The sequence below is a fragment of the Neolamprologus brichardi genome, chromosome 5 (assembly GCF_056152115.1).
Source record: "Neolamprologus brichardi isolate AB-2024 chromosome 5, ASM5615211v1, whole genome shotgun sequence".
Taxonomy (NCBI): Eukaryota; Metazoa; Chordata; class Actinopteri; order Cichliformes; family Cichlidae; genus Neolamprologus; species Neolamprologus brichardi.
In genome coordinates, this window is record NC_142108.1 from 28,050,173 (window position 1) to 28,074,785 (window position 24,613).

Below are 24,613 nucleotides of genomic sequence, written 5' to 3' on the forward strand. Positions count from 1 at the left end.
TTTTGTAGTTCTGTTTATTAATTATGGGTTGAGTTGAGAGTTTCCATCGGTCCTGTTTTTGATTTTGTTTCCATTAGTTCATCTTGCCAACATTTAGGGAGATGCTACAGCCTTCTTCCTCTCTTATTTATTTTAGACTAGGCGGCCACCAGAGGTTGCAAAAGTACAGACTTTCTGTACTTAAGTAGAAATACAGATACCTGTGTTAAAAAGTACTCCAGTAAAAGTTGAAGTACTGAAGAAAATTCTTTACTCAAGTACAGTGAAAAAGTACAGGCTGTGAAATGTACTCAAAGTAAGAAAGTAAAAAGCTCTTCAAAGGACAATTCTACTAACAAAGCTTCAGTAGATTTTCTTAATGTACAGGCTGTTATCAGCTGACCTGTTGTAGATTTACACAACTGAATTTAACAAGATGTATAAAGTTTCACAAGCTATCATGGCTGATGTCCTTCCCCTACACTGAGACTATGCTGTTTGTACTGTCATTATACTAGACCGTACACAGTTGGTATAAAATGGTATTCGGTAAATGAGTCTAAGCATCATCAGCTTCAATGCAAATTAATCTCTGGTACACTTGAACTTTGACCATGGGCACCACAGCCACTGTGCACCACAGAATCACACACAAAGCTTTACTGTGAATTCACCACAGTACTGCAACCTAATCTATTTATCCTGCACAAAACTACCAGTATTTTCATGCAACATTTTAATAATTCAAAGTTAGTTTGTTTTGCAGGTTTCACAATATGAAAACACATTTTCATATACAAATCCAATGCGGGATTAAAATGATGACATTACAAGTAATCTTTAAATCTGCAATTTATCAAGCTCCACTGAGGAGTCCTTACCTTTAAATCTAACCTCTGTTCTCCCTCTCCTGTCTGTATCTTTCTCCATCTCTGAGTGAGGTTAGCTCTCTTTCTTTTGTCTCCCTGTGAAATGCAGCAGCTGAACCTTTAGCTAGCAATACACTATATGATAAACTGCACACAAAGAGTTTGTGTGTTCGCTGATGTTTGTCCAGCTGATAGAAACGTTGAATTTGAAATTGCCTGCCAATTAAAAAAACGTCACCTCACTCATGCTTCCTCCTCTTCTGTAGCGCTAGCTGGGTTAAGGACATCTGCGCTCCTTTCAGCCCACTTTAAAAAATAAGTACTCAAGTAAAGTACACATACCTGAAAATTCCACTTAAGTGCAGGAACTAATGATTTCTACTCCTTCCCACCTCCAGCAGCTCACCATGCTTTCCTTGTCCTATCATTCTGGCAAGTTCAACTTCAGTTCATCATTTCAAATATTTATTTTTGTTCAAAATCTTTTAGATGTTTTCAAGCAAAGTTTAATCTGGCCTTTGAGTGCTTGAGTGAAACCAATACTTTGCACCTTGCTGTAAACACTGTTTTTATGAAGGCATCTCTAAATTGTAGACCAGTGTCCTTAAGAGCAGAGATGGGCAGTAACACGTTACTGTAATCCGATTACTTTTTTCAAGTAACGAGTAAAGTAAGGAATTACTATTGCAAAAACGGTAATTAGATTACCGTTACTTTCCCGCAGGAACGCTGCGTTACTGCGTTACTAAAACCGTGATTTTTTGCGAGAATGTCTCATGACAGTGACGTAAGCAAGTGTGACATTGGTGACAACAGCTGTGTGCAGATCAACAACGGACAATATATCGAGTGCGGGAGAGAGTATGAGCGTGCAGCGTTTAAAGCGTGGAAGTACTGACCTTACTTTGAGTTTGATTCCATAAAAAGTGACAAAAACATTAGTGTCCGTTGTGCGTGGGAAGAAAACTTCTTTTTACAGCGAAGAAGAACCCCTAAACGTCCAAGCAAGCACCGAGTGCGCTATGACATAATGGGAAACTCACAGAGAAACTCGCGGATTCTTCCACTGACCGCCGCGGCACACCTGCACCAGGATAAACCTCCGCCTGCTACGGTCCTGCTTTACAGGTGAAAATAGAGCAACAGGACCGCTAGTCTTTGACTTTATTTATTTTCTGCTGTGTTTTACTTGCATCTATTTGAAAGAGTGAGTGTAAACACACACAAAAATTTTATTTTATGTGCTGGAATGTGCAGAAAATAGGTTTAAATATTAAACAAATTTCTTCCAGTCAGAGAATGTTGCATATAATTAAATTTTTGCTTGATGCATAAAGTTAAAAGATAAAAACTAATAAAACAAGTTTTAAAAAGGGACTTTTCCATTTGATTACATTTTGTATGATGGATTATGCAGAAAAAGTAGAATTGGGCTGAAACATCTATCACTTTATTACTTATTCAGGTTGTAAATTGTGTTTTTAAAAAGTAACTAAGTAACTAAGTAATTAATTACTTTTGAAAATAAGTAATCAGTAAAGTAACTGGATTACTTTTTTAGGGAAGTAATCAGTAATTAGTTACTGATTATTTTTTCAAGTAACTTGACCAACACTGCTTAAGAGTGTTCTCTACTCCTCTAATGAAGTGTTTTCTATTTAAACACAGCAATAGTTCTGCATTCATCCATTTTAGCTATTCTCTGTGTCTTCTGTGGTATCCAAAGAGAAAAGGGGAATTCATCATACTGCCACTTGCACTGTGCGCAGTGGAGCAAATTTGTGCAACAGGATCTTGCATAGACTGTTGATCAATGTGTCGGATATTTGTTTCAACACATTTAATGATCCTGTTGTGGGCTGCAGTGCATGTGTGAAAACAGGTGAGTACAAAGAAAGCAGGAGCATGACATTGATCCACCTGAACAGAAAGTCTGCATATTAAATAAAGCTAGACAACATGACAAACACATTTTTTCTGTGTGATAAATTCATTTTTACCACAATCTGATCACGTTTTGTTCCTTAGACTACTGTGTAGCTCTGAAACATGAATGCTAAACGCAGTGCTTTCTTCATCATCATCTTCTTCTTCTTCCAGCTGCTCTTTTTTGGGTTGCCACAGCAGATCATCTGTCTGTCCCCTTGTCCCTAGCATCCTCTTTTGTCCCACCAACACTCTGTGTCCTTCTTCATTACATCCATGAATCTCCTTAGTAGTCAGCTCAATATTCAACATCCTTTGTCTAATATGTCCACTGTCCCTCCTCTGCACATGCTCACACCATCTCATTCTTGCCACTCTAACTTTGTCTCTGAACCGCACAACCTGAGCTGTCCTGTCCCTCTGATGTACTAATTTCTGTCTTTTCCGTAGTGCTCACTCCCAATGTAAATCTTAACATCTTCATCTCTTCCACCTCCAGCTCGGCCTCCTGTCTTTTTCTTACTGCCGCTGTCTCCAAACCATGCAAAAACTAGTTTTCGTAAACTTTCCTTCTCACCATTGCTGCCGTGACAAATCACCCCTGATGCTCGTAGGTATTTGAACTTGTCCACCTTCAGTATCTCTACTTCTTGCATCTTCACTGTTCCGTCTGCCTACCTCTCATTCACATTCATATATTCTATCTTGCTTCTGCAGTCTTTCCTCTTCTCTCAAAACAACACCTAGTTTCTCTTCCACTTTACTCTCATTAAAAATCACAGTGTCATCTGCAAATATCAAAGTCCGTGGAGACACCTGCCTGACCTCATCTGTCAACCTGTCCATCGCAAACAAGAAAGGGCTCAAAGCCGATTCTTGATGTAATCCCGCTCACATCTTAAACTCATGTGTCACTCGTACAGCACCACACACCTCACCACTGTCCTCATTTATGTCCTGAACCACCCTCGCATATTTTACTGCCGTTCCTGACTTCCTCATATAGTACCCCAGTTCCTCTCATCATATGCTTTTTCTAGATCCACAAAGTCACAGTGAAAGTCCTTCTGACCTTTTCTACACCCCATTAACACTCTCAACATCGCAACTGTAGTGCTGTTTCTCCACATCAAACCATACCGCTGTGCGCTGATTTCCCATATTTTCATGGTGTGGCTCATTAGTTGTATCCCTCTGTAGTTACTGCAGCTACATCACTTTTGATCTTGAAAATCAGTACCAGCACACTTCCCATCTATTCCACAGCCATCCTATTACTCTCTAAGATTGTGTTAAACAATCTGGTTAAGAGGTTCACTGCTCTCTCTTCTAAACATACCTCGACAGCCATGTCATCCTTCTGCATTTCTCTCCTTAACATCATCATCATCTCCTCATCACCTCTGTTCCTCATCTACAAGTCCACTGAAATCTACTCCAATCACCACTCTCTCCTCGACATAAAATCTATTTCTCTTCTAACTGTCACCGAACCTGTGAGGCATACGCACCAACAACACTGAGTGTCCCTTTGATTTCCAGCTTCAAACTTTCTGACACTCTCTTCCTGTCCACAACACTCTTCACACACGTTTCCTTAAAGATCACCCTTAATTAATTTCTCTTCTTGTCTACATCAATGTAGAACCACTGAATCCACCTCCGCCCTGGTCTTATTTCCTTTCCATCTGGTCTCCTGCAGAGACAGTATATCTACCTTCCATCCTTCCATCATATCAGCCAGCTTTCTCCTTTTACTAATCATAGTCCCTACATTTAAAGTCATTAATCTCACCTTGTCACTTCTGCCTTACCTTTCCTCTCATTGTCTCCAAACACACCTTCCCTCTCTCCTCATTTTTTATCTTTGACCAACTGCCCCCAACATGTCCGGCTGGATAACCACTGCTCATCTACAATCACAACGAACACCGGTGTACCACCGGGCTGTGTGATGAGCCCTTTCCTCTACTCCCTCTTCACCCACGACTGCAGACCTGCCGGTGGTTCTAACACCATCATTAAGTTTGCAGATGACACCACGGTGATTGGCCTCATCAGTCACAACGATGAGGCCGCCTACAGGGAGGAGGTGGATCGTCTGGCTGAGTGGTGCGACACAAACAACCTGCTGCTTAACACCGAGAAAGACCAAGGAGCTCATCGTGGACTACAGGAGGAATGCTGACCCACATCCACCCATCTACATTAAGGGGACGGCTGTGGATCGTGTGAGCAGCTTCAAGTTCCTGGGAGTCCACATCTCCGAGGATCTCATCTGAACGACCAACTGCTCCAAGCTGGTCAAGAAGGCTCACCAGCGCCTCTTCTTCTTGAGGACTCTGAGGAAGAACCACCTGTCCTCAGACATCCTGGTGAACTTCTATCGCTGCACCATCGAGAGCATCCTGACCAACTGTATAACAGTCTGGTACGGGAACTGCTCTGCCTCGGACCGGAAGGCATTGCAGAGGGTGGTGAAAACTGCCCAGCGCATCGCCGGAGCACCACTTCCTGCCATAAAGGACATCTACGGGAAGCGGTGTCTGAAAAGGGCTGGGACAATCATCAAAGACCCCAGTCACCCATCACATAGACTCTTCACCCTCCTGCCCTCTGGGAGGCGCTACAGGAGCCTCCGGCCAGGTACCAGAACAGCTTCTTCCCCACCGCTGTCAGACTCCTGAACTCTGCCTCCTGACATCTGACCCACGTTAACACATGGACTGGACATACACACACCCACAACCACCTACATACACACACACAATGGACAACTGTACCCTCAAACACACAATAATAACATGGACTGAACCACCACTCACAACCACTAGCACTTTATATAGCCTCTTAACTGCACTACTGTATAGTTCTGTGTAAATAATCATACGATAATTTTTTAATTCTATAACTGTTTACAACTTGCATAGTTCCCATTTCTGTATAGCTGTATATCTCATATTTCTGTAAAGTTCTTTATTTCATATTCTGTATAGGTTTTTTTTTCATATTTATACCCTGTTCATAGCTTGTACTCACTACAGCTTGTACATACTTGTAGTTATAGCATATTCATAACATACTTCATACCGTGTACATTATAACATACCATAATAGACCCATTTCTGTAATATACTTACATATCTATATTATTGCTAATATATATTGTAATATATCTATATCATGGCTAAAGCACTTCTGGATGGATGCAAACTGCATTTCGTTGCCCTGTACCTGTGACATGTGCAATGACAATAAAGTTGAATTCTATTCTATTCTATTTTGTTCTATTCTATTTGGTCAACAGAAGCACAGTTTTCACCAGCACTCTGTTGGCCAACAGCACCGCACAGAACTGTTGTTGACTCAGATCCTGATTGATTCAGTATGGAAATAACACTGTTGATAATCTGCATGCTGATTTTGCAAAGTTTTTATGCAATATGTCCTTCCTGATGCAATCCTCCCTGTTTATCTGGGCTTGGGGCTAGAAGTACATTGGCTTGTGCTTATACATGAAATGTAGTGCAGTGTTTTGGAAAGAGGTATATTTTTACACATGGAGTGTTTGTCAGTGAACTCTAGTACTCTTTTATTTAGAATAAAATGTAGAGATATTCTATGTAGAGCTGTTAGAGTTTGTCTCATTTATATAAATCGTTTAATCTGTTACTGGAATCATGTGTATCTGTTGAATAAATTCAACTTTATCTCAAAATACTTAAATGCTCAAATTAATATATACTTAACATCTTCTCAACTTTTTTGTTTGAGGCTACAGCCAAATACAGAATTACCTAAAAGGTTTTGAGTGTCTGTAAATGCGCTTATTTACAGACACTGCTGTGAGAGGGGGGGCTAATCTTCTTATTGTCTGAGGTGTTGAAAGAGCTAGAATCGCCCTGGGTGAAGGTTCAGTTATGCCTGTATATAATGTAACTACACCTGAGCCTTAAGCTTTTACAACTGCACACCTGATGATTTATTAGAAAGTAAAAAAAAAACTCATTGCCCTTTATTAAGAAGCTAAATCAGCAAAGCCATTTTTCATAATCTGGCAACTCAAATGTTGTTTTAATAAATAGATTAAGACTATAAAGTCGGTTATTACAAATCATAGTAACCTTTAATGCCATAATTTATGAAAGCTTGCCTTTAAAAAAAATGATATCCAGATTTTTCATTTAATCAGAAAAGGCTTGAACGTGTTCGGATTACATTTAGTCCTTTGCAATAGTTCAGGGCTTCGTGAGACGTCATATATATCATATTACTATCTCCTCATTTGCCATTGACTGACATTTATGTTACTTTCATGTGATTTCTGTTAAATGTTTGGGGGGGGGGGGGGGGGGGGTGTTTTTGAGAAGGGGGTATGTGTAAGACATTTTCTGGCTGGCTGCACATCCCTGTGAAGCCCTGCCTTCTGAGATGTGATAGTCTCCTGCTGGATTACAGCTTGTGCGCAGCCAGTGAGGGCTTTATTCTGTTTCAATGAGGAAAACATCGCGTCTGCCTTTCTGAAAACTGTCACATGGGGCCAAGGAGGGAAAAAAATCGCTTCCTGAAATGATTCTCGTCCCTCGCTATGTATTGCTGTTGTTTTCTCCCGTCTCTAACAACATAATATCGCATCGCGTTTAATTTTACGTCCGGATCTTTTACTCCACTGTCGGTGCCGATGATGATCAGCAAAGTTAAAAACGCCATGTCCAACCTGGTCGGAGGGATGATGCCGCACGGACACCACCACCATAACCATCACTCTGGTGGACAGACCTGCGGTACGGACAGCCTGCCGCCTCGTTTCCCCTACGGCCGGCCGGATTTCTTGGACCTCACCCCGGAGCTCCTGCAGTACTCCACCGAGCACGCATCGCGGCCGGTGCTCACGTTAAAGAGAGGCAGCAGGCTTCCCTGGCAAACGGGATACGCAGAGTGAGTGGATCAGTGATTTCAGTGACATATTAGTTGATCCGAAAATCATTGAATTGTATCAGTAAAAATTTTGCAAGGGTCCCGATGAGTGCCAGGCCTGATAAGTGATTTTTATTTATTTATTTTTATTGCTGCTGCAGTTTCGAGTGCACTGCAGCAGCCAAATGATGGCCAATGTGGCCTTTTGCTATTGAACGGTTTCCATTCACTGTTCCTCCCGTGAGCTGCTGATAAACAATGTAAATTTGGACCAGGGTGTCAGTGCTGTAATTAGATATAAGGCTTTCCTATCCTAAGAGACTGTCATGTTTGAATACAGGCTCCACCTCAGTTTTGATTTACTGGGGCCATACAGAAGTGAAAGCAGGAAATGTGTATCTACATGTTCCTAACAGAACCAGTGGGGTTTGCAGTTGCAGTGTTCCGATTAACAGATAACTAGGTAGCAAAATGCCATGTGGGTTTACTTATCTTTGTGGCTAAATGAGGCAGAGGCTCTTCACATTTGTCAGTCCGACTGCACAACCCCTGTCCTTGTCTTTACTATGATGCTTTCATATTCTTTACACACCTGCAGTCCTCTCACATATAGGAGATTTCCAGCCTCATTTTATTTATACCACTAAACAAAATGTGTTCTTCAGATGATTCTTGCTGAGGAAAAACACTTTCAGATGCTCCCCTCCTCCAGAAGTGGGTGGTTGTGAAGAACTGAATAAATACAGTCTAACACTATGTGGGCTATATTATCCATGCCTGTCCTCCTTGACCCATTGTGAAAACAAAAAATATATAACTGACTCATGTGGAAAGTCTCAGATGTGAAATTTCAACACCAAAAGTTTCAGAAGAATGAATAAGTGCGGTCAGATATGAGGACTTAAGGCAAGTATTGATTATGTTCTGTGGAAAGTTGCATCATCTCTGTAATTCATCTGAATTCTTCAGCAGATTACTTTAACATGAGTCACTTAAGTTGTAATCACAGCATTAGCGGTGCTGCTTACAACACAACGTAATCGGCTGATCTGATCACACATCAGCTGTCAGTGCTCATTTCATACGGAGGTTAAAACCCCAAACAATCTGAACCATCGTGTCACATCAGCACACTGAGACCAGAGAAAACTCAACGTCAGTCCAAAGCAAGCAACTCTAAAATGGAAGCAATTAACAACAGAGCTACAAACCTTGTCCACGCTCAACCATGATACACTGATGCCAAATTACAACTGCTGTCAGATTCTAAATTTATCCGACTGTATGGCTGTTTTTATTTGAGATCACTTTCATTCATTAAGCAGTTGTTTATTCACCCACACGGCAATGATAAGAGCCTTTCGAATGATCGTTTGTTTAGGCCTTGGTCCATTGTGTCCAGTGATCTTTACTCCCCTGTATAGAGTAGGAACAATGGCGGCCTTAATAATACAGATGGACGCTGTGTTGCATCTTCTCCATTTTGATAACACCTAATTAGTGTGTCTTGGGCATGCTGGTGATAATAAGGATTCATGGTCATTGTTAGAAGGTTTTCCCGTGGTTTGTTCCTGTTATAGCGTTGCACCCAGAAGATGTGGAATACTGCTTTCTCGCAAATTGGATGGACTCATGTGGTAAAACAGGATAGGAATTCTGAACCTAAAATCTGTGCACAGTGTAGGATGCTTGAGATAATGAGTCTAATTGCTGCTATGGTGTTGGTGTACAACATTGTGTCAGCATAAAGAAGTGAGTGCACTTACAGTAAGACACTCAAAGTGCTTTAATCAAATGGGTATTTAATACTGTTTAGTTTAATATGGAGGCGCTCTACCAGGTCCTGCCACTGGTATCATGTAAGAGAGTTTGAGGAAGCAAGGACTCACATTTGAAAAAAAAATTGTATGTGACATATTTATTCCATGTAGTATGATTAATAATTCATGAAAAGCCGATGTTAGAAGAGCAAAACAGTAAAGAAGGATGAATTATTTAAGGTCTTTTATGCTCCTGAGTTGTATATAATACAAGATAGACTACATGAATGATGTTCAGTTTACTGTCAGTGTGTGTAAAGTGTGGGCCATTGTACATAAAACTGTTACAAGCTGAAATATAAAGCTGTTTCTAACTTCTTCCTTTTCTCCATTTCATTTCATTAGAAATGGAGCATATTCGTGTTTTGGGCTGTTGTCAGATCTTTCATAGACAAACAAAAAATCGACCTTAGTGGAGTAAATAAACCTCAGATGAATAGAGTTACACCCATGTTGTTGTGTATTTCTAAACCTATTGTTCAAGCGATTGTACTTTTTGGCTCACATTCTTTTAGTGACTCTATTTTGAGCACAGATCCTGAACTAATGGTGGGGCACAGTTCACAAGTTGCCGTATGTTTTAATTATAATATCTTTAGTAGTATACAGCTCACATAAAGTTTTTTTTCTACAGGGCAATTGTTTTTGTCAGTCATTGACTGTCAGCTTTCATTTCTTCTTAGCACTGTGGGCCTTACAAACGTGATGGGAAGCTTCCCCTCCCTGAACAGGAATCAGAATATAACTAGTCTGATTTTCCTCATGAAGACTTTACTTTGACACTGCGGAAGATTTTATGTAACAAGGCCTGCAGTGTTTGTCAGCCTGCCAACTTCCACTTGAGGTAGCTTCAATCAGCAGCAACCAGAGAGTATATCTTTTTCACATTTAATTTGTAAAAGTGCTGTCAGACAACTCACTGTCGCCTGTGTCATGAGCACATAGCACACCCAAAACAGGCCGGATGACAAAACGGACGTACAGTTTCCAGTTTTACTTGCTATGTTAGCTATGCAAAAAGAATGTTGAACGACAGAGAACCGTGCAAACGTCCTTTTAAAGGATCAAAGGCTTGTTTCAGAAGTGTTTCCATTCACTAGATTATATGCATCACTGATCTCCCGCTGACTGAACCACAAAACTGTTTCTGTATCTCTAAAGCTGCCTGTCCTCAGCAAGAGACTATGAAGTGAATTCACAGTACTTTGCATAGAGTTTAATGTTTTACTTGGGGAATTTGCAATTTGTTTCAGATGATGTTCACACAGAGACATTTTTGTCAAGTAACCCGAAATAGAGAATTCACTGGAACTCATAGCTTCCTCTTCTTGAACTTTCCTTGCATAATAGAATAAGACGGTTCAAACAGAGAAGCACTGTTTTACCAAACACGACAGCCATGGTTTTCAGTCACAGGTTGTGAAAGCATATGACCGAAAGACAAATAAGTGAAAGAGTTAAGTCACATTACAGCAAGGCCGTGTCTTAGAATGGCAACCTCCCACGCCAGCAACCAGCATATTCAATAATAGCTTATGGGGCTCATGTGACTGCTTTCAAAACAGAATTATTGCTGATTCTTTATTGTGGGTGTAGGAGTTTGTCACATGGGAAAAGTAAACACTGACACGTTTAAGCCAAGCATGCTGCAGGCCTCCAAAATCTTATGGAACCAACACTTTAAGGTGCACTGTGGGATTTTCTCAAGTACAAAGCTTATGTTTACATTTAGCCTTTTTTTCTAAAAACATACACAATGCATCCATTAAGTTTTGAAAAGATAAGATAAGAAGAGACCTTATTTTCAACCCTTGAGAGAGAAAAGGATGACATGCACCAAAGGGTGTCAATTAATTCAAGTAGCTGAGACTTGGCAGGAACCCACCAACGTGAGAATTCCATGGATTTTGCAAATAGTACCTGCAGAGAGCTTGACTCGGGCATGATTTGAACAAGCAACCTTCGGAGTCAGGCATGCTACCTGTTGTGCCACCAGCATAGCAGTTGGCTACTTCCCAGGACTTTCTTTGTCCAGTCCTTTGAAATATCTGGAAATGTTTGTGTAAAGTTGAGTCATCAGTGCAATTTTCCCATCTGATATATGTGATCTTTGAACATTGTGTTGGCTTTGGCAGAAAGTTTGGACTACAATCAAGTGATTTTAAATTCTTCTCTGTCATTAGTCCTAATGCAGGGAACGCAGTGCAGGACACTGGTGTCTGACCGCTGCTTTCAACTGATTAGAACGTGAAGGGGCTTTTTATAATCCAGATTTGGGCAGCCGTTACATTTTGAGCCTCATTTTTGTAGCTCTCTGAAATCAAAGCTCCAGACTATACAGCATCCATCTTCTGAAAAGATTGTAATCAGCTGAATTATATGAAATATGAAAGGTCAGAAGTCTTACTCTGATGTCATTTTTACATCAGAGTAAGACTCTGATGTAAAAGAGAGACAATCTCTCTCCCCGTTTTGTTGTTTGACTATTTAGTTTGTCCTCTTTCCTCGTCACTGTCAGCCTCTCTTTTTTTATTTACTGTCTTTGTTTACTTTACTTTTGCCTCTCATGATCCCAGCATTATCTGAGAAATTGCTAATTCCTTCTATGCAGAAGTTTCTGAGGGAATTTTAATGACAATACTTGAATTACTGGAATTGTGCAGTGGGCATTAATGACACATTATCCGGCTAATGTGGCATTTATCTATATTTAAAAGTAAAAACGTTACATAATGTGCCAGCATGAGGTCTAGATAGGCTTCAGCCTTTCCCAGCTAGGTTCACGTTACAGTTTAATGGACCTTGCCAGTGGAGCTTTGCGTGTCGTTGCTACAAATCATTCACACTTGAGTATGAGTTTAGTTTGGCTGTAGTTTTTTTTTTCTAGGAAGCCTTTAGCTACATTTTTAAGATCTATTATTTATGTTATGAAATATCTAGTCATTATTTTTGCAGTTTGAAATAGAAGTAGATAAAATTTAAACGTATAATGTCACAGAGTTGTCCACTAGATTGGTTGTCCATTCAGCAGAGATCAGTGGTTTTATCTGTGACTATTAAAGTCAGCTGACTTAAGTATTCTTGGGTAAGTTGCTTAGCACCAACACAGGCCATGAAGAAGTGTGAAGCACTTTAAGCTTACACTACAAGACCAGAAAGACGCAATCTTAACCATTTACGACTGCCTTACCTCATCTGCCAACTTCCCGTTTTGTGGAACATTCAGCTCACGGTTTCATTTTAGGGCATTACTCTTTTGGTTGGTTCTCATTGCTGAAAATTCAAATGACAGAGTTAACTATGTGCTAGAGGAGTAATTAATCGCTAAAGTGTTGGATATTTCCCTCAGGATCTCTAGGAAATAAAGATATGAAGAGAGTATTTGCAAGACCAGAAAGACAACTCCAAATGTACACATTAGTTGTGTCTGCTTTACTTAGGTGAGCCTTTGTTTACATAGTTCCTGTTTTGTGACAGTAAGATGATACTGTGTCAGTATCGTGTTTCACGTGTCTTCCACTGGCCCAAAAAATCAATCGACAGAGGATTAAGAATTATTTAAAAAGTCTGTACTGTGTAACGGTACATTGCTCTAATGTGCAATGTGTGTAAAGTGATGGATTATATTACAATGCATGCAAATTTTAGGAATCTGCCAGCTCATTTTCAGATTGAATGGGAAATTTGAATTAATGGTTCTCTGAAAACAAAACTGTATATCATGCAAAAAAACATATTTGTATTGGTATTTTAAAAAATGATGTTAATGCTGTTGTGCATCGGTAGTTTCAGCTGACACTGCCGAAGCACAGCCTGTGATAGATGATGCTTCTACAGTATGAATCAGTGCATTACTCTAAAGCCATTATCCTCCACAGGCATCAGCTCATCATAAAAACACTTAATCCCTTCTGCAAGTTCCCTCTGGGACATGACTGCATCCTGCCCCACTTTTCACCCCACTGTTGCACTCTCTCTATTGTGTTTTTTATGCGGTTAGAGGAATGAGCGCAAACACTATAAATCATCCGACTCCGGGCTCACCTTTCCTCCTTGTGTCTTTTTCAATCAGGGTGATCAATGCAGGGAAGAGCATGTTGAACGAGGACCAGGCCTCATGTGAGAAAGTGTTTGTGAAGAAGCCGAGTGGCAAACACCGCAACTCTACTTTGCTAGATCAAAACGGGGTGAGTGAAGGACAGATTTCTAGAATCAAGGAATGAGGAATGAAATGTATGAAGAAATGGAAAAAAGTGAACAAATCTGACATCAGTATATATAAAGTCCTGAACATGTCTGAAGGGAATGTCATTGAAAGATGTTTGCATGCCTTGTTATGTAGCCTGAAGCATAATGTTCCCTTACAGAACATAAACTGCTGCACCCCATCTGAGCATGCATTGTATTTACTTCATATCCAGCAGTGCTGTTTTCACAGCTTTTCACCGAGTGTAGTTTCCATCTAGACATGTGAATACATTTAAAGAAGCAAATTGCTACAGCACAGAAAAAGCCAACAGGATTTAGCAGGATTCAACATTAACACCTCAGACAAAACTTTCAACTCAGATTTCGTGACTTTAATTTGACCCGAATTAACAGATGTTTTGATTGACTGACTCGATTTTCTGAAAGTCACTGTAGTTAGATGATTTCAATTTAACAAAGGACCGCATGACTACACTTTCTGTGTGAAATGGTGCAAAGTCATGAGACAGTCTCACCCTCAGCTCTACTGAGCGTTTTAACAACTTACAGCTTTTTTTTTTTCTCAAACTGTAACTGTTTTTGCTGACTCACGCTGCTGTTATCAGCGTTATTTTCAACCACATCACTGCGTAATCTGTTAAAAAAAAAAAAGGCTCACTGCACATTACTTGCCCTGCACAAATCTACAAATTGATACTGCGACAGAGCAACAGAGCTCAAATAAGACTAAAACGTAAGAAGTTTACACGATTGACTTAAAAAGGTAAGTCAATGTAAGTCATCGTGTGTACAGCTTGTTCCCACTGACTCCAGGTGGTCAAAAAAGGGCATTTATTTCAGAATATTTGAAAGAAAAGTCTTATAGTCATTGTCTCTCCTTGGGCCTCGCAACTCCTGTAAGACCTGCAGGCACACAAAGTACATTTGTGTCCTCCATTTGGTGTAAATGAATTACATCATCCCTTGTTGCACCCTTCCCCCACTCGAGTCTCGCATCAGAGGGGTAGGCAGATGTCTTGGGCCTGTTTATATGTTGGTTAGTCAGGCAGACCAACTGGGTCTATTAACATTCCTGCCAAAACAAAGGTGGCAGTGCTTTTGCATTGCTCACTGTGTTATAAACAGCAAAAGACCTGATTGGAAGACGTTTTACCTACATTCCTTTTCAAAAGGTATAAATGTATAATCTATAAGACTATTTTAAATTAATATTACTTCAGTTATATACAGTACTATTGCACTATTATTGTAAACTTTAGTGGTTCGACGAATAAAAACTGGATTCATGATGTGGCTGTTGTTTAGAAAGATTGATTTGGGAATGTAATAACAGATCTTGAAGAAATATTTTGCTTATAGTTTTAAAAAAATTGCCATAATCTGTGAAAACTCAATAAGCTGTGCTTTCTGTTCAAAGTTGTAATCTCATAAGAGCTTTTTTTTAACCAAGGAAGCAGATGAATTCTCCTCTTATTTAATACACTATGTCTGTCTGTGACTGTTTCCTCTTTTAGGATGGTACAGGAATTCCTCTCCACTTCTGGGGGATATTTGATGGACATGCAGGTTCTGGCGCAGCCATCATGGCCTCCAAGCTTCTTCACCACCTAATCAGAGACCGCTTGGGGGAGATCTGCCACCTCCTGGAGAACCCCAGCAGTGCTCCTCCTATCTGCCTGGCCAAGAATGGCAGCCCATATCAGGCGGAGGCAAAGAAAGGGGGTGCACAAGAACCAGAGGACCCAGATGCAGTCAGCGACGCTTCAGTGCGCTTTTACATGGAGAAAGTTGTCAGTTTGGAAAGCCTGGTGATGGGAGTCATAGAGACTGCCTTCAAACAGATGGTGAGTAGACAATGGGGAAAACAAGCATTTTTGCCCATCTGTGTGTTTGAACACCAACATAACTGAAGATTTTATCTTTAATAACCAGAAGTGGCATGCAGATCATGCACAGAGAGCAAATCACTTTGTTCTCATGTTTTGTTTTGGGTTTTTGGCCATGCTAACATTACTCTAGGTATGGCAGTGTATGTGTGTTGTGTCCAATCTGAATTATGTCAGATGTCCTCATCAGCGCTTTGTTCATCTTGTCCAAATATGAAGCTTTATAAACTAGAATATCTTTTAGCTTTAGCTATTAGCTTTTCCACAGCACCACTTTGATGTTTATGAATATATATGGGATGGAATTTCTTTTAACATTTGAATGACTTGAAAATGAGAGAAACAGGGGTAAGACAGGAGTGTTGGTAGGTATATCAAAGCCCAGCTGTCCTCATAAAACTTCTGCAATCTTTAAGACCCTCACCTTTATTGTGAATACTTATCAATACATAAATCCATAAGTTTTAGGTGTTTGCATTTTGGTACCCAGGTTGCCAGATTGGAGTCAGTGTACACAGTCCATACACCATGTATAATTTCCATCCCCCTCTCACAACAACCTGGCTACCTACAGTCTGCGTGCATAGCTGCACTCTCTGCAGGCAGCCAGGCAAATTAATGTTGAAGGAATAAGATAGTCCCTATTGCCAGTCTTGGCAGCCGGGGGTCAGTCCGCCAGGGCCTCCGCTCCTGGCCGCCACCCGGCACACAATGCACCCGACCCCTATGGCGCCTCCTGCGGGTGGTGGGCCTGCGGGAGGATGGGCCCATGTCTCCTCTTCGGGCTGTGCCCGGCCGGGCCCCATGGACTAAGGCCCGGCCACCAGACGCTCGCCCTCGGGCACCCTCCCCGGGCCTGGCTCCAGGGCGGGGCCCCGGTAACCCTATCCCGGGCAGGGTAAACTGTTCCCTCGGTGTTTTTTTCATTGGGGTCTGCTGAGTGTAAAAGCGAAGCTCTCAATTTACCGGTCGATCTACGTCCCTACCCTCACCTATGGCCACGAGCTGTGGGTAGTGACCGAAAGGACGAGATCGCGGATACAAGCGGCGGAAATGAGCTTCCTCCGAAGGGTGGCTGGCATCTCCCTTAGAGATAGGGTGAGAAGTTCGGCCATCCGGGAGGGGCTCAGAGTAGAGCCGCTGCTGCTCCACATCGAAAGGAGCCAGCTGAGGTGGTTTGGGCATCTGGTAAGGATGCCCCCTGGGCGCCTCCTGGGTGAGGTGTTCCAGGCATGTCCCACCGGGAGGAGGCCCCGGGACAGACCCAGGACACGCTGGAGAGATTATATCTCTCGGCTGGCCTGGGAACGCCTTGGTGTTCCCCCGGATGAGCTGGAGGAGGTGGCTGGGGAGAGGGAGGTCTGGGCCTCTTTGCTTAGGCTGCTGCCCCCGCGACCCAGCCCCGGATAAAGCGGATGAAGATGGATGGATGGAATAAGATAGATAGCATAGACCTTTGTTGTTGTTGTGGATTGCTTTGACAGTTGCCAGAACAGTCATGGCTAAACCACTTCACAACAACTGCAGTCATCTTTCGTTATCTCATCAGCCACAAATAGGAAAGCTTTAAAACACACACACACATTTTAAGGTTCTGGGTCACTGGAAATATCCAAATTTTTAAAAAAAATAGACAGCTCAAACTTCTGTTTCAGTTTGTACGTTTGAAATGGTATTCTTCTCTGATGCAACATCACTGTCTGATTAAGATCATACTTATAAAAAGTAACACTCAGCCTAGGTAATGTATTCTTCAAAGCATCCTTGTTTCTTTTCATTAGCGCTGCAGTTTTGTTTTGAAAATGAATATGCATGAAGAAAATAATGAGATATTCAGGATGATGAGAGGGAAAGCAAGCTTTTAAGCAGCAGAGATTTTGCAGCCTTTTGTCTTGACTTTTATTTTTTGTTTGTTTTTATTACAGGATGACCTAATTGAAAAGGAAAAATCGTCGTATGCCATTTCTGGTGGCTGTTGTGCCTTAGCTGCCATACATTTAATGGGGAAACTCTACGTAGCCAATGCTGGAGATAGCAGGTGAGGGAAATATGATTTGTTTTCATAGCTTTAAGATCCCTCTTGTGTTCACTACAGGACACTACAGTGTCAAGTAACCTCACTTGAGTTGTCTTTTCACTCCTGTCCTCCTCCCTCTCTCTGCAGGGCCATAATCATACGAAATAATGAAGTTATTCCCATGACAAATGAATTTACACCCGAGTCTGAGAGACAGCGGCTACAGTATCTGGTAATCTATGTTGTTGTTTTTTATGTGGCTAATAAACAGTTGTGGGCAGATGTTTGCATAGACTCATCATGGGCATGAATGCTGTGGTAATGTTGGGCCGTTATTGAACCCTTTGAACTTCTTCAATCCACACATGGTCAAAAAATATACATACAGGTCAAATATGCAGATACACTCCCAGTTAAATGGCTCTCAGCAAGTTGCACCTCAGTCAGATTTTTTTTTTGTAGTCATCAGCTGGCTGGATATTAAACTGCTCTTTCAGGCAGAATTGACAGAGTTCATTTAAATTGGTTGGTTGGCTGGCACAAAACCAGGTTTAAAGCATAGTCCATAGATTTTCAATAGGGATGACGTTCAGATTTTGGAAAGGCCATTCCAAAAGGTTAATGTTAGCCTGTTAATGTTGATGTTTCCCTTTGTCCTCTTGGAACTTCCAGCTGTGTCAAAGTTTTAAGTGTCTAACTGTTGATTTGGAAATAGCCCTCCTTTTTTCCCCATCCAATTTGTACAGCATACCAGTACCACTGACAGCAAAGAAGCCCCAGAGCATGATGCTACCACCATGGTTGACATCTGGTACAGTGTTTTTGGTTTCAAAGCCTCACCTTTATTCCTTCAAGCGTACCTCTTGTCATTGTAGCCAAAAAAACCCCAGTCTTTGTCTCCTGTGGCCATAAAATCCATGTGAGCAATTGCAAATTTCAGTATACTTTTGACCCTATGTGCATTAGAGAAAATCCTAAACAAAAATCCAACCAATCCAAAATCCAATTTTTTTTTTAAGTCAGTAAAGATGTATGCTGTACAATCACTCTACCTGTGAAAAAGAACAGTTAAACAGTTAAAGTTAAAGTTTATAATGACATTCATGCCCATGGTGAGTGTATGCAAACTTCTGACCAGGACTGCATTTTATCATTTTCAACCATCCTGCATCTTGTGCAGCTCCTAGACAAATGACCCTTTCCTGACAGTAAAGTGCATTATCACTGAAATAAACTGGCATTAACCGGTTGTCTGTTTTAGTATCTGTTAGTAATTCTGAGTCACAGAGTGGGTGGATGATGTTTGCTGCTAAAATGGAGCGTTTTATCCTTTTCATTTTAACATACTGCACTCAAGGCCTTCTGTCACATAGTGTCCTATAGCCTTTCATGTTTTAGAAGAAAGACAAGAATCGTGACTTAGGTTGAGCTTTTTATTCTCTAGTTCAGTTCATCCCTTTCTAATTCTGTGAACCCCTCCAGGGCTTCCTGAGGCCAGAGCTCCTGGGAAATGAGTTCACTCACATTGAGTTCCCTCGTAGGATCCAACACAGTGAGCTGGGTAAAAAGATGCTCTACAGAGACCACAGCATGACTGGCTGGTAAACCTTTTTAATCACATTTTGGACAGTTAATCACTTTTTCATCTCTTTAATCTGCTTGAGGCATCCTGTAAGTGTTAAGAACAGTTTGACTGATTTTACTCTGGAGTATTAGGAAGAATATAAAAAAATCATGAACTTTATTCATGTTAGTTGTTTAGTCTATGACAAATAAGAAAATACGAATAAAAGTAAGTGCTGTTTTTTTAGAATAAATAATTAAAAACCCAAAATATCTAGTTTTAAACGATGTAATACTAGCATAGTCACATTTTCAACCCTAAAATGATTGATTTTGATATTTTGCTTTTAATAAGAGAGCTTATTTTGTGTTGAGCAAACAATCACTTGATCAGGTAATGATCAGCTTTAACTGTGTTTCCTGTAGGGCTTATAAGACAATTGTTGAAGATGATTTGAAATTTCCCCTGATATATGGAGAAGGGAAAAAGGTAAGAAGAGAGAAAAAGTCTGTGAATTTTATTTAATGTATTAAATTTAATCATAACACCTAATTGCATTTTAAAGCATTTCCACAATCTTAATGTTGTTAGCTAAATGTGGTCTCTGCCTGGCTAAAAAATGAGAGACATGCTCAGTATTTTCATTATTGTCTGAAAGAACATTGTCTTCGCTTAATAATCCCCCATAAATGGATTGTCTGAGAACTGAAGCGCATCCCGGAGCAATAACCTATATTATTGTGTGTCTTCGTGCTTGTTCTTGCTAATGTGTATGTGTGCACAGGCTCGTGTCATGGCAACAATCGGAGTGACCCGTGGGCTCGGTGATCATGACCTGAAAGTTTACAACTCCAACATTTACATTAAGCCCTTCCTCTCGTGCGTCCCTGAGGTGAGTGGGAGGAGTCAGCCTGAGCCTGTTGCTGCTTTGGCCATTTAGGAACGTTAAGATACATTCAAATAGTTGTTGGGCATTGGGCTTCGCTTACTGGTCTGTCAGTGAAAGGTTGGAAGTCCCAAATATGGATAAGATCTGGGAATTGTCTCTGAGCAATATTCTAAAAGTGAATTTGTAGGCTTTTTATAAGTTCAGGTATGGGTAAATAAATGGGTCAAATATTCCAATCTAGCACAGAGAACCAGATATTACCATGTTATGATTTATTCAGTATTTATGTACCGATTTGTTATTATTGTCTTTGGATTTATCCTGACAGTTGTATCAAATGCTCCATCTGTTACCCATGATAATGCCCTTATTGTTTAAACTCTCAGGGTTTTTTGCTACTTTTTGAAAAAGCTTGCCGCAAAATTCCTATTTAGACTTGCTTTGTAATGGTACAGTCATTCGAGTCAATAAACATACCGATGCATTAGAGAGAAGACGGCTTAACCAGTCTCTGCAACCACTTCCTTACTTCCGTTTTAGGCCCGCCACTCAAAGTTACATTGACAGCCACTAGCTTAGACATACTAGAATCTTATCCCAATATGTCTAAGCTTATCTAAAAAGGCCAGCCTTCCTGTAAGTCACTCGAACAGTGTGACTTAGCTTAACATCAGAAATGTGACAGAAAATGAGCAGCTTTACTACAGCAAATGGAGGTTATGACCCTTGCATGCCAGCATACAGTGCATTCACTAATCTTGCTTGCAGTTGACATGCACGGGAATGGTTGCCTTTCTTCTTTTTGCAATTTAGAAGAAGTACTGACAGCATGATAAATGAGCATATAAATCCGTTAATTTGGTTTATCTCAATGATAGGTGAAGGTTTATAACCTGGATGAACATAAACACGGCCCAGATGATGTCTTGGTCATGGGCACAGATGGACTTTGGGATGTAACTACGGACAAGGAAGTGGCAGATGCTATTACAGCCTACTTATCCTGCTGTGACCCCTCTGATCCCATGAGGTATGCAGTCTCCCAAATAATCCTTTTTATTAGGCTTTTATTCTGGGTGTGTGCTCTGGGTCATGTGTCATGTGATCATGTTCAGATGGTGTGCTGTACAGCGTTTGTCCACTAGGTGGCGGCAAACAAATGCAAAACACTTGCAGAATATTTAATCTATTATGTAACCTGAATATAACCCTATGGTAAATTCTTTATGGTAATTCTAATGTAGTTATGGGTTGGATCTATAAGCATACATCAGATAGTTTTAAGTGTTTATCAATAAGTTTTTAACAATTCTAATTTAGCCCATTACTTCCATTCTTCTCCTGAGATGTTAAACTAGTGGCCAGATACATGATTAAAAATGTTAACAGACATCACAGTATACAGATGGATAACAAATTCAACAAATATGAAAACGTGTTGAGTTTGAGTACCTTGATCGCACCATTTTATCCAGAAGATGTTTCCTTATTTGGCACCTTGAAGATGGTGGTAGTAAAATCCAAAATGTTTCACTGATGTCTGGTGACTGTGAAAGACATAGAGTATGAATCATTTTGACAGGAGGCATAGTAAAATCCAATAAAATTCATGTGTAACCAATATTAGTTGTCACATAACACAAAGATTTCAGATAGGCAAAAAAGCCTACCAAGAGGCAAAAACGAGGGAAAAAAGTACAGAAGCAAAACCGAATATCATTAATTAGAAACAATATTTATAAAAGCGAGGAAACAAAATAAGAAATGCAAACATTCAAATGAAAAAAATGCGTTTTATGACAAAATCTGAGAGTTGATAAAGGGAACCAGAGAGGTATATGTACTGAGGAGAGTGATTAACAGATTAGCAACAGGTGTTGCAGTAGTTAGAGAGAATAATAGGGAATGATTTGTATATATTACATCAGCATTAATTCACTGATTCACACCATGAGGATATACAGCTATGACTTCAAAATGTCATTTGGACTGGAGAAGTGTTGCCGGATGGTAACAAAAAGAGGGAAGGTAGTCAGAACTGAGGGGATTACGCTATTGGAAGGTGATACTGCACTACAAGTACATCTGGAAGATGGCAACAACTGATCGGGTTCTCAGTGAATACCTCAGGCAGCAGAAACCCAAAGAAGAGGAGCAAGAGGAGGGGCCATCATGGAAGGACATGCCCCTGCACGGTATGTACCACCGGCAGATAGAGGAAGTGGCCGATATCCCAGGAACAACATCCGAAATCTCTGTCCAGAAGAGAGCAGTCCTAGGAACAGCAAAGATATTGCGCAGGACCCTCAAGCTCCCAGGCCTCTGGTAGTTGAACCAAGCTTGAAAGACAGACCGCCCACAAGGGAGAGAGGGGATTTTTATTTGTTTTTTGTAAAAAAGAAATGGAATGGAAATCAATGAATATATTAAAAATAATAATTTCAAAATAAAACAGATTAGGGATCCACCACATGTGAAATTCTGAGCCAGTAAGATGGTGACGTTCACTTTGTTTATTTTCTTTCATCATTAATTCTCCCTTTCTGTCAAAGAATTCTTTAACTTCAGTCTTTTAAAGTCTTTTAGTTCTTCATGAACTATGTTTGATTAGTCAGGCAGAAGAAAACTGCTGTGGCACAGCAGATAAACATCAGTGAGATCAGTATAGGGTATATCATCAAATTTGCTAATTAAATTTGCCAGTAGTCAGAGATTGCTCAACAAGAGTGATATCACGTGATACCCACGTTCAGCCAATTGGTACTTTCTTGGTTTGTGTTTTTTCCTGTAATTTGTCACCCATTTGGTAGGCTTACAGGTATATTTCACTGTATTGTCAGTGTATTAATACAGAGTTATGTGTATTTGGGGGAATTTGTTAAGACTGAGAACCGTTAAGCTGATATAGTCCACCACAGAGATATTTTTCCTCTGAACTTTGGTCATGTTTTCATTAAAACCACTTATTATTTAACATTCCTGAACCGGTACCCTTACTGCACTTAAATACAAGATTCATTCACACTAAATTAATAATGCCTTTTCACAGTCTTTTCCCTGCTGTCCATATTGAATATGCTGTAACTGTGGTTTATGCCTCTGCTCGGTGTTTGTTGTGCAGATATACACTGGCAGCGCAGGACCTGCTTATGAGGTCAAGGGGGGTGCTGAAGGAGCGTGGCTGGCGGCTACCCAACGATAGACTGGGCTCTGGTGATGACATCACTGTGTTTGTCATCCCACTGGCAGGGCATGAGTCAGAGACATGACGAGGTTGTAGCCACCGCTATGACAGAGCTGACTCTTTAGGGCCCTTCCCATGGTCCTCCCTCTTTCAGCTTCCTAAACCCCGGACCAGCGGTGCAGTGGGAGAAGAAAACATCTTTGTCATAGGGAAGACTCGGGTCTGACCAGCACCTTCATCAACCTACCATATGAGACCCAGTCCCTTCACTTCATCTTGAACCAGGAACTGTCTCCCATCTGCTTTGGTTGGTCCTCAGTCATGCAACTAAACATGTTCAGTGACATTCAAGTATTTTCTCCCAAACCTGCTGTTTGTGACAGTTGCCAGTGAGAATTAAACCCTTGTTGTACTTTTCTTTCTTGTTTATGTTTGAGACTAAGCAGTTACTCCGACCTTAAATGGATTGTTCATTTTAATGTTGTGCCCTAATAGTGAATACCTTTTTAAAAATTTAAATTTAAAAAAAGAATCAATCATACAACGTAAAGGGGATTGCAATAGAGAATGTGAGGAAACCAAAGAGATGCTCCCAAGGCACAAGGATGGCAAATCAGATACAGAATAAACAGCAAAAACAATCATCAGGTTCTTGTTGTTGCATTAAAGAAGGAAAAAGAGAATTAGTTAACATGCAGAATCAACTGAATCTTGGTTGAAGGATTTCTTTCTCAGTAACAAATGAATGACAACACCTGAGGCACTTGAAGACTGTTGCACATGCTCTGTGGTAGCCTGTTGAGTTCGTGATATCTTTTAAATGAATGTGCTCCTATATGACTTCTTTCTTTTTGTCATTGCAGTGAAGAAATATGAAGCTTTTTTGTTGAAAAAACAAGAATCATTTGTATAATTTAACTATAATTAAACATTTTTCTTTGTTTAATATTTCAATGAGAAAGTAAATTGTTCTCCATAATTGTCTCGGTATAGTAAGATGTGATAAACTTCACATATATGCCTTATTGAAACATGAAAGGGACTCGAGAGTTTTTTTCTTCAAATGCACTAAATTTGACCCTTGTAGAAGAGGCAAAAAAATATATATATTGTATGCCCTTAAATGTACTACATACCTCTTTTATACCATTTTGGTTATGTCACGTTGTTCTTTAGATTATGCATATATTTTTAAAGATAACTTTGGTTGTAAGCAGTATCAGATGTTTTATTTTTATGTTTCTATCCATAACTCTTTGTTCAGATAGTGTGTCCCAGACTATGAGCTACCTAAATGTGTAGTGGAGGGATAATGTGTTCCAGTTAAGAAATAAATCAGATTTTTCCCATTTA

The 24,613-nt window shown here is 40.3% G+C and overlaps 1 protein-coding gene across 1 annotated transcript; it reads left to right on the top strand.

The window, feature by feature from the left end:
• Positions 1 to 7,157: 7,157 nt before the first annotated feature.
• On the top strand, positions 7,158 to 24,613 carry ppm1j (protein phosphatase, Mg2+/Mn2+ dependent, 1J). Its single transcript, XM_006782807.3, has 10 exons — positions 7,158 to 7,712; positions 13,584 to 13,698; positions 15,235 to 15,564; positions 17,532 to 17,644; positions 17,771 to 17,855; positions 19,106 to 19,224; positions 19,613 to 19,676; positions 19,972 to 20,079; positions 20,955 to 21,106; positions 23,198 to 24,613. Exons 1-10 carry the CDS (start codon positions 7,456 to 7,458, stop codon positions 23,343 to 23,345), a joined length of 1,491 nt encoding a protein of 496 aa, XP_006782870.1. The 5' UTR covers positions 7,158 to 7,455; the 3' UTR covers positions 23,346 to 24,613.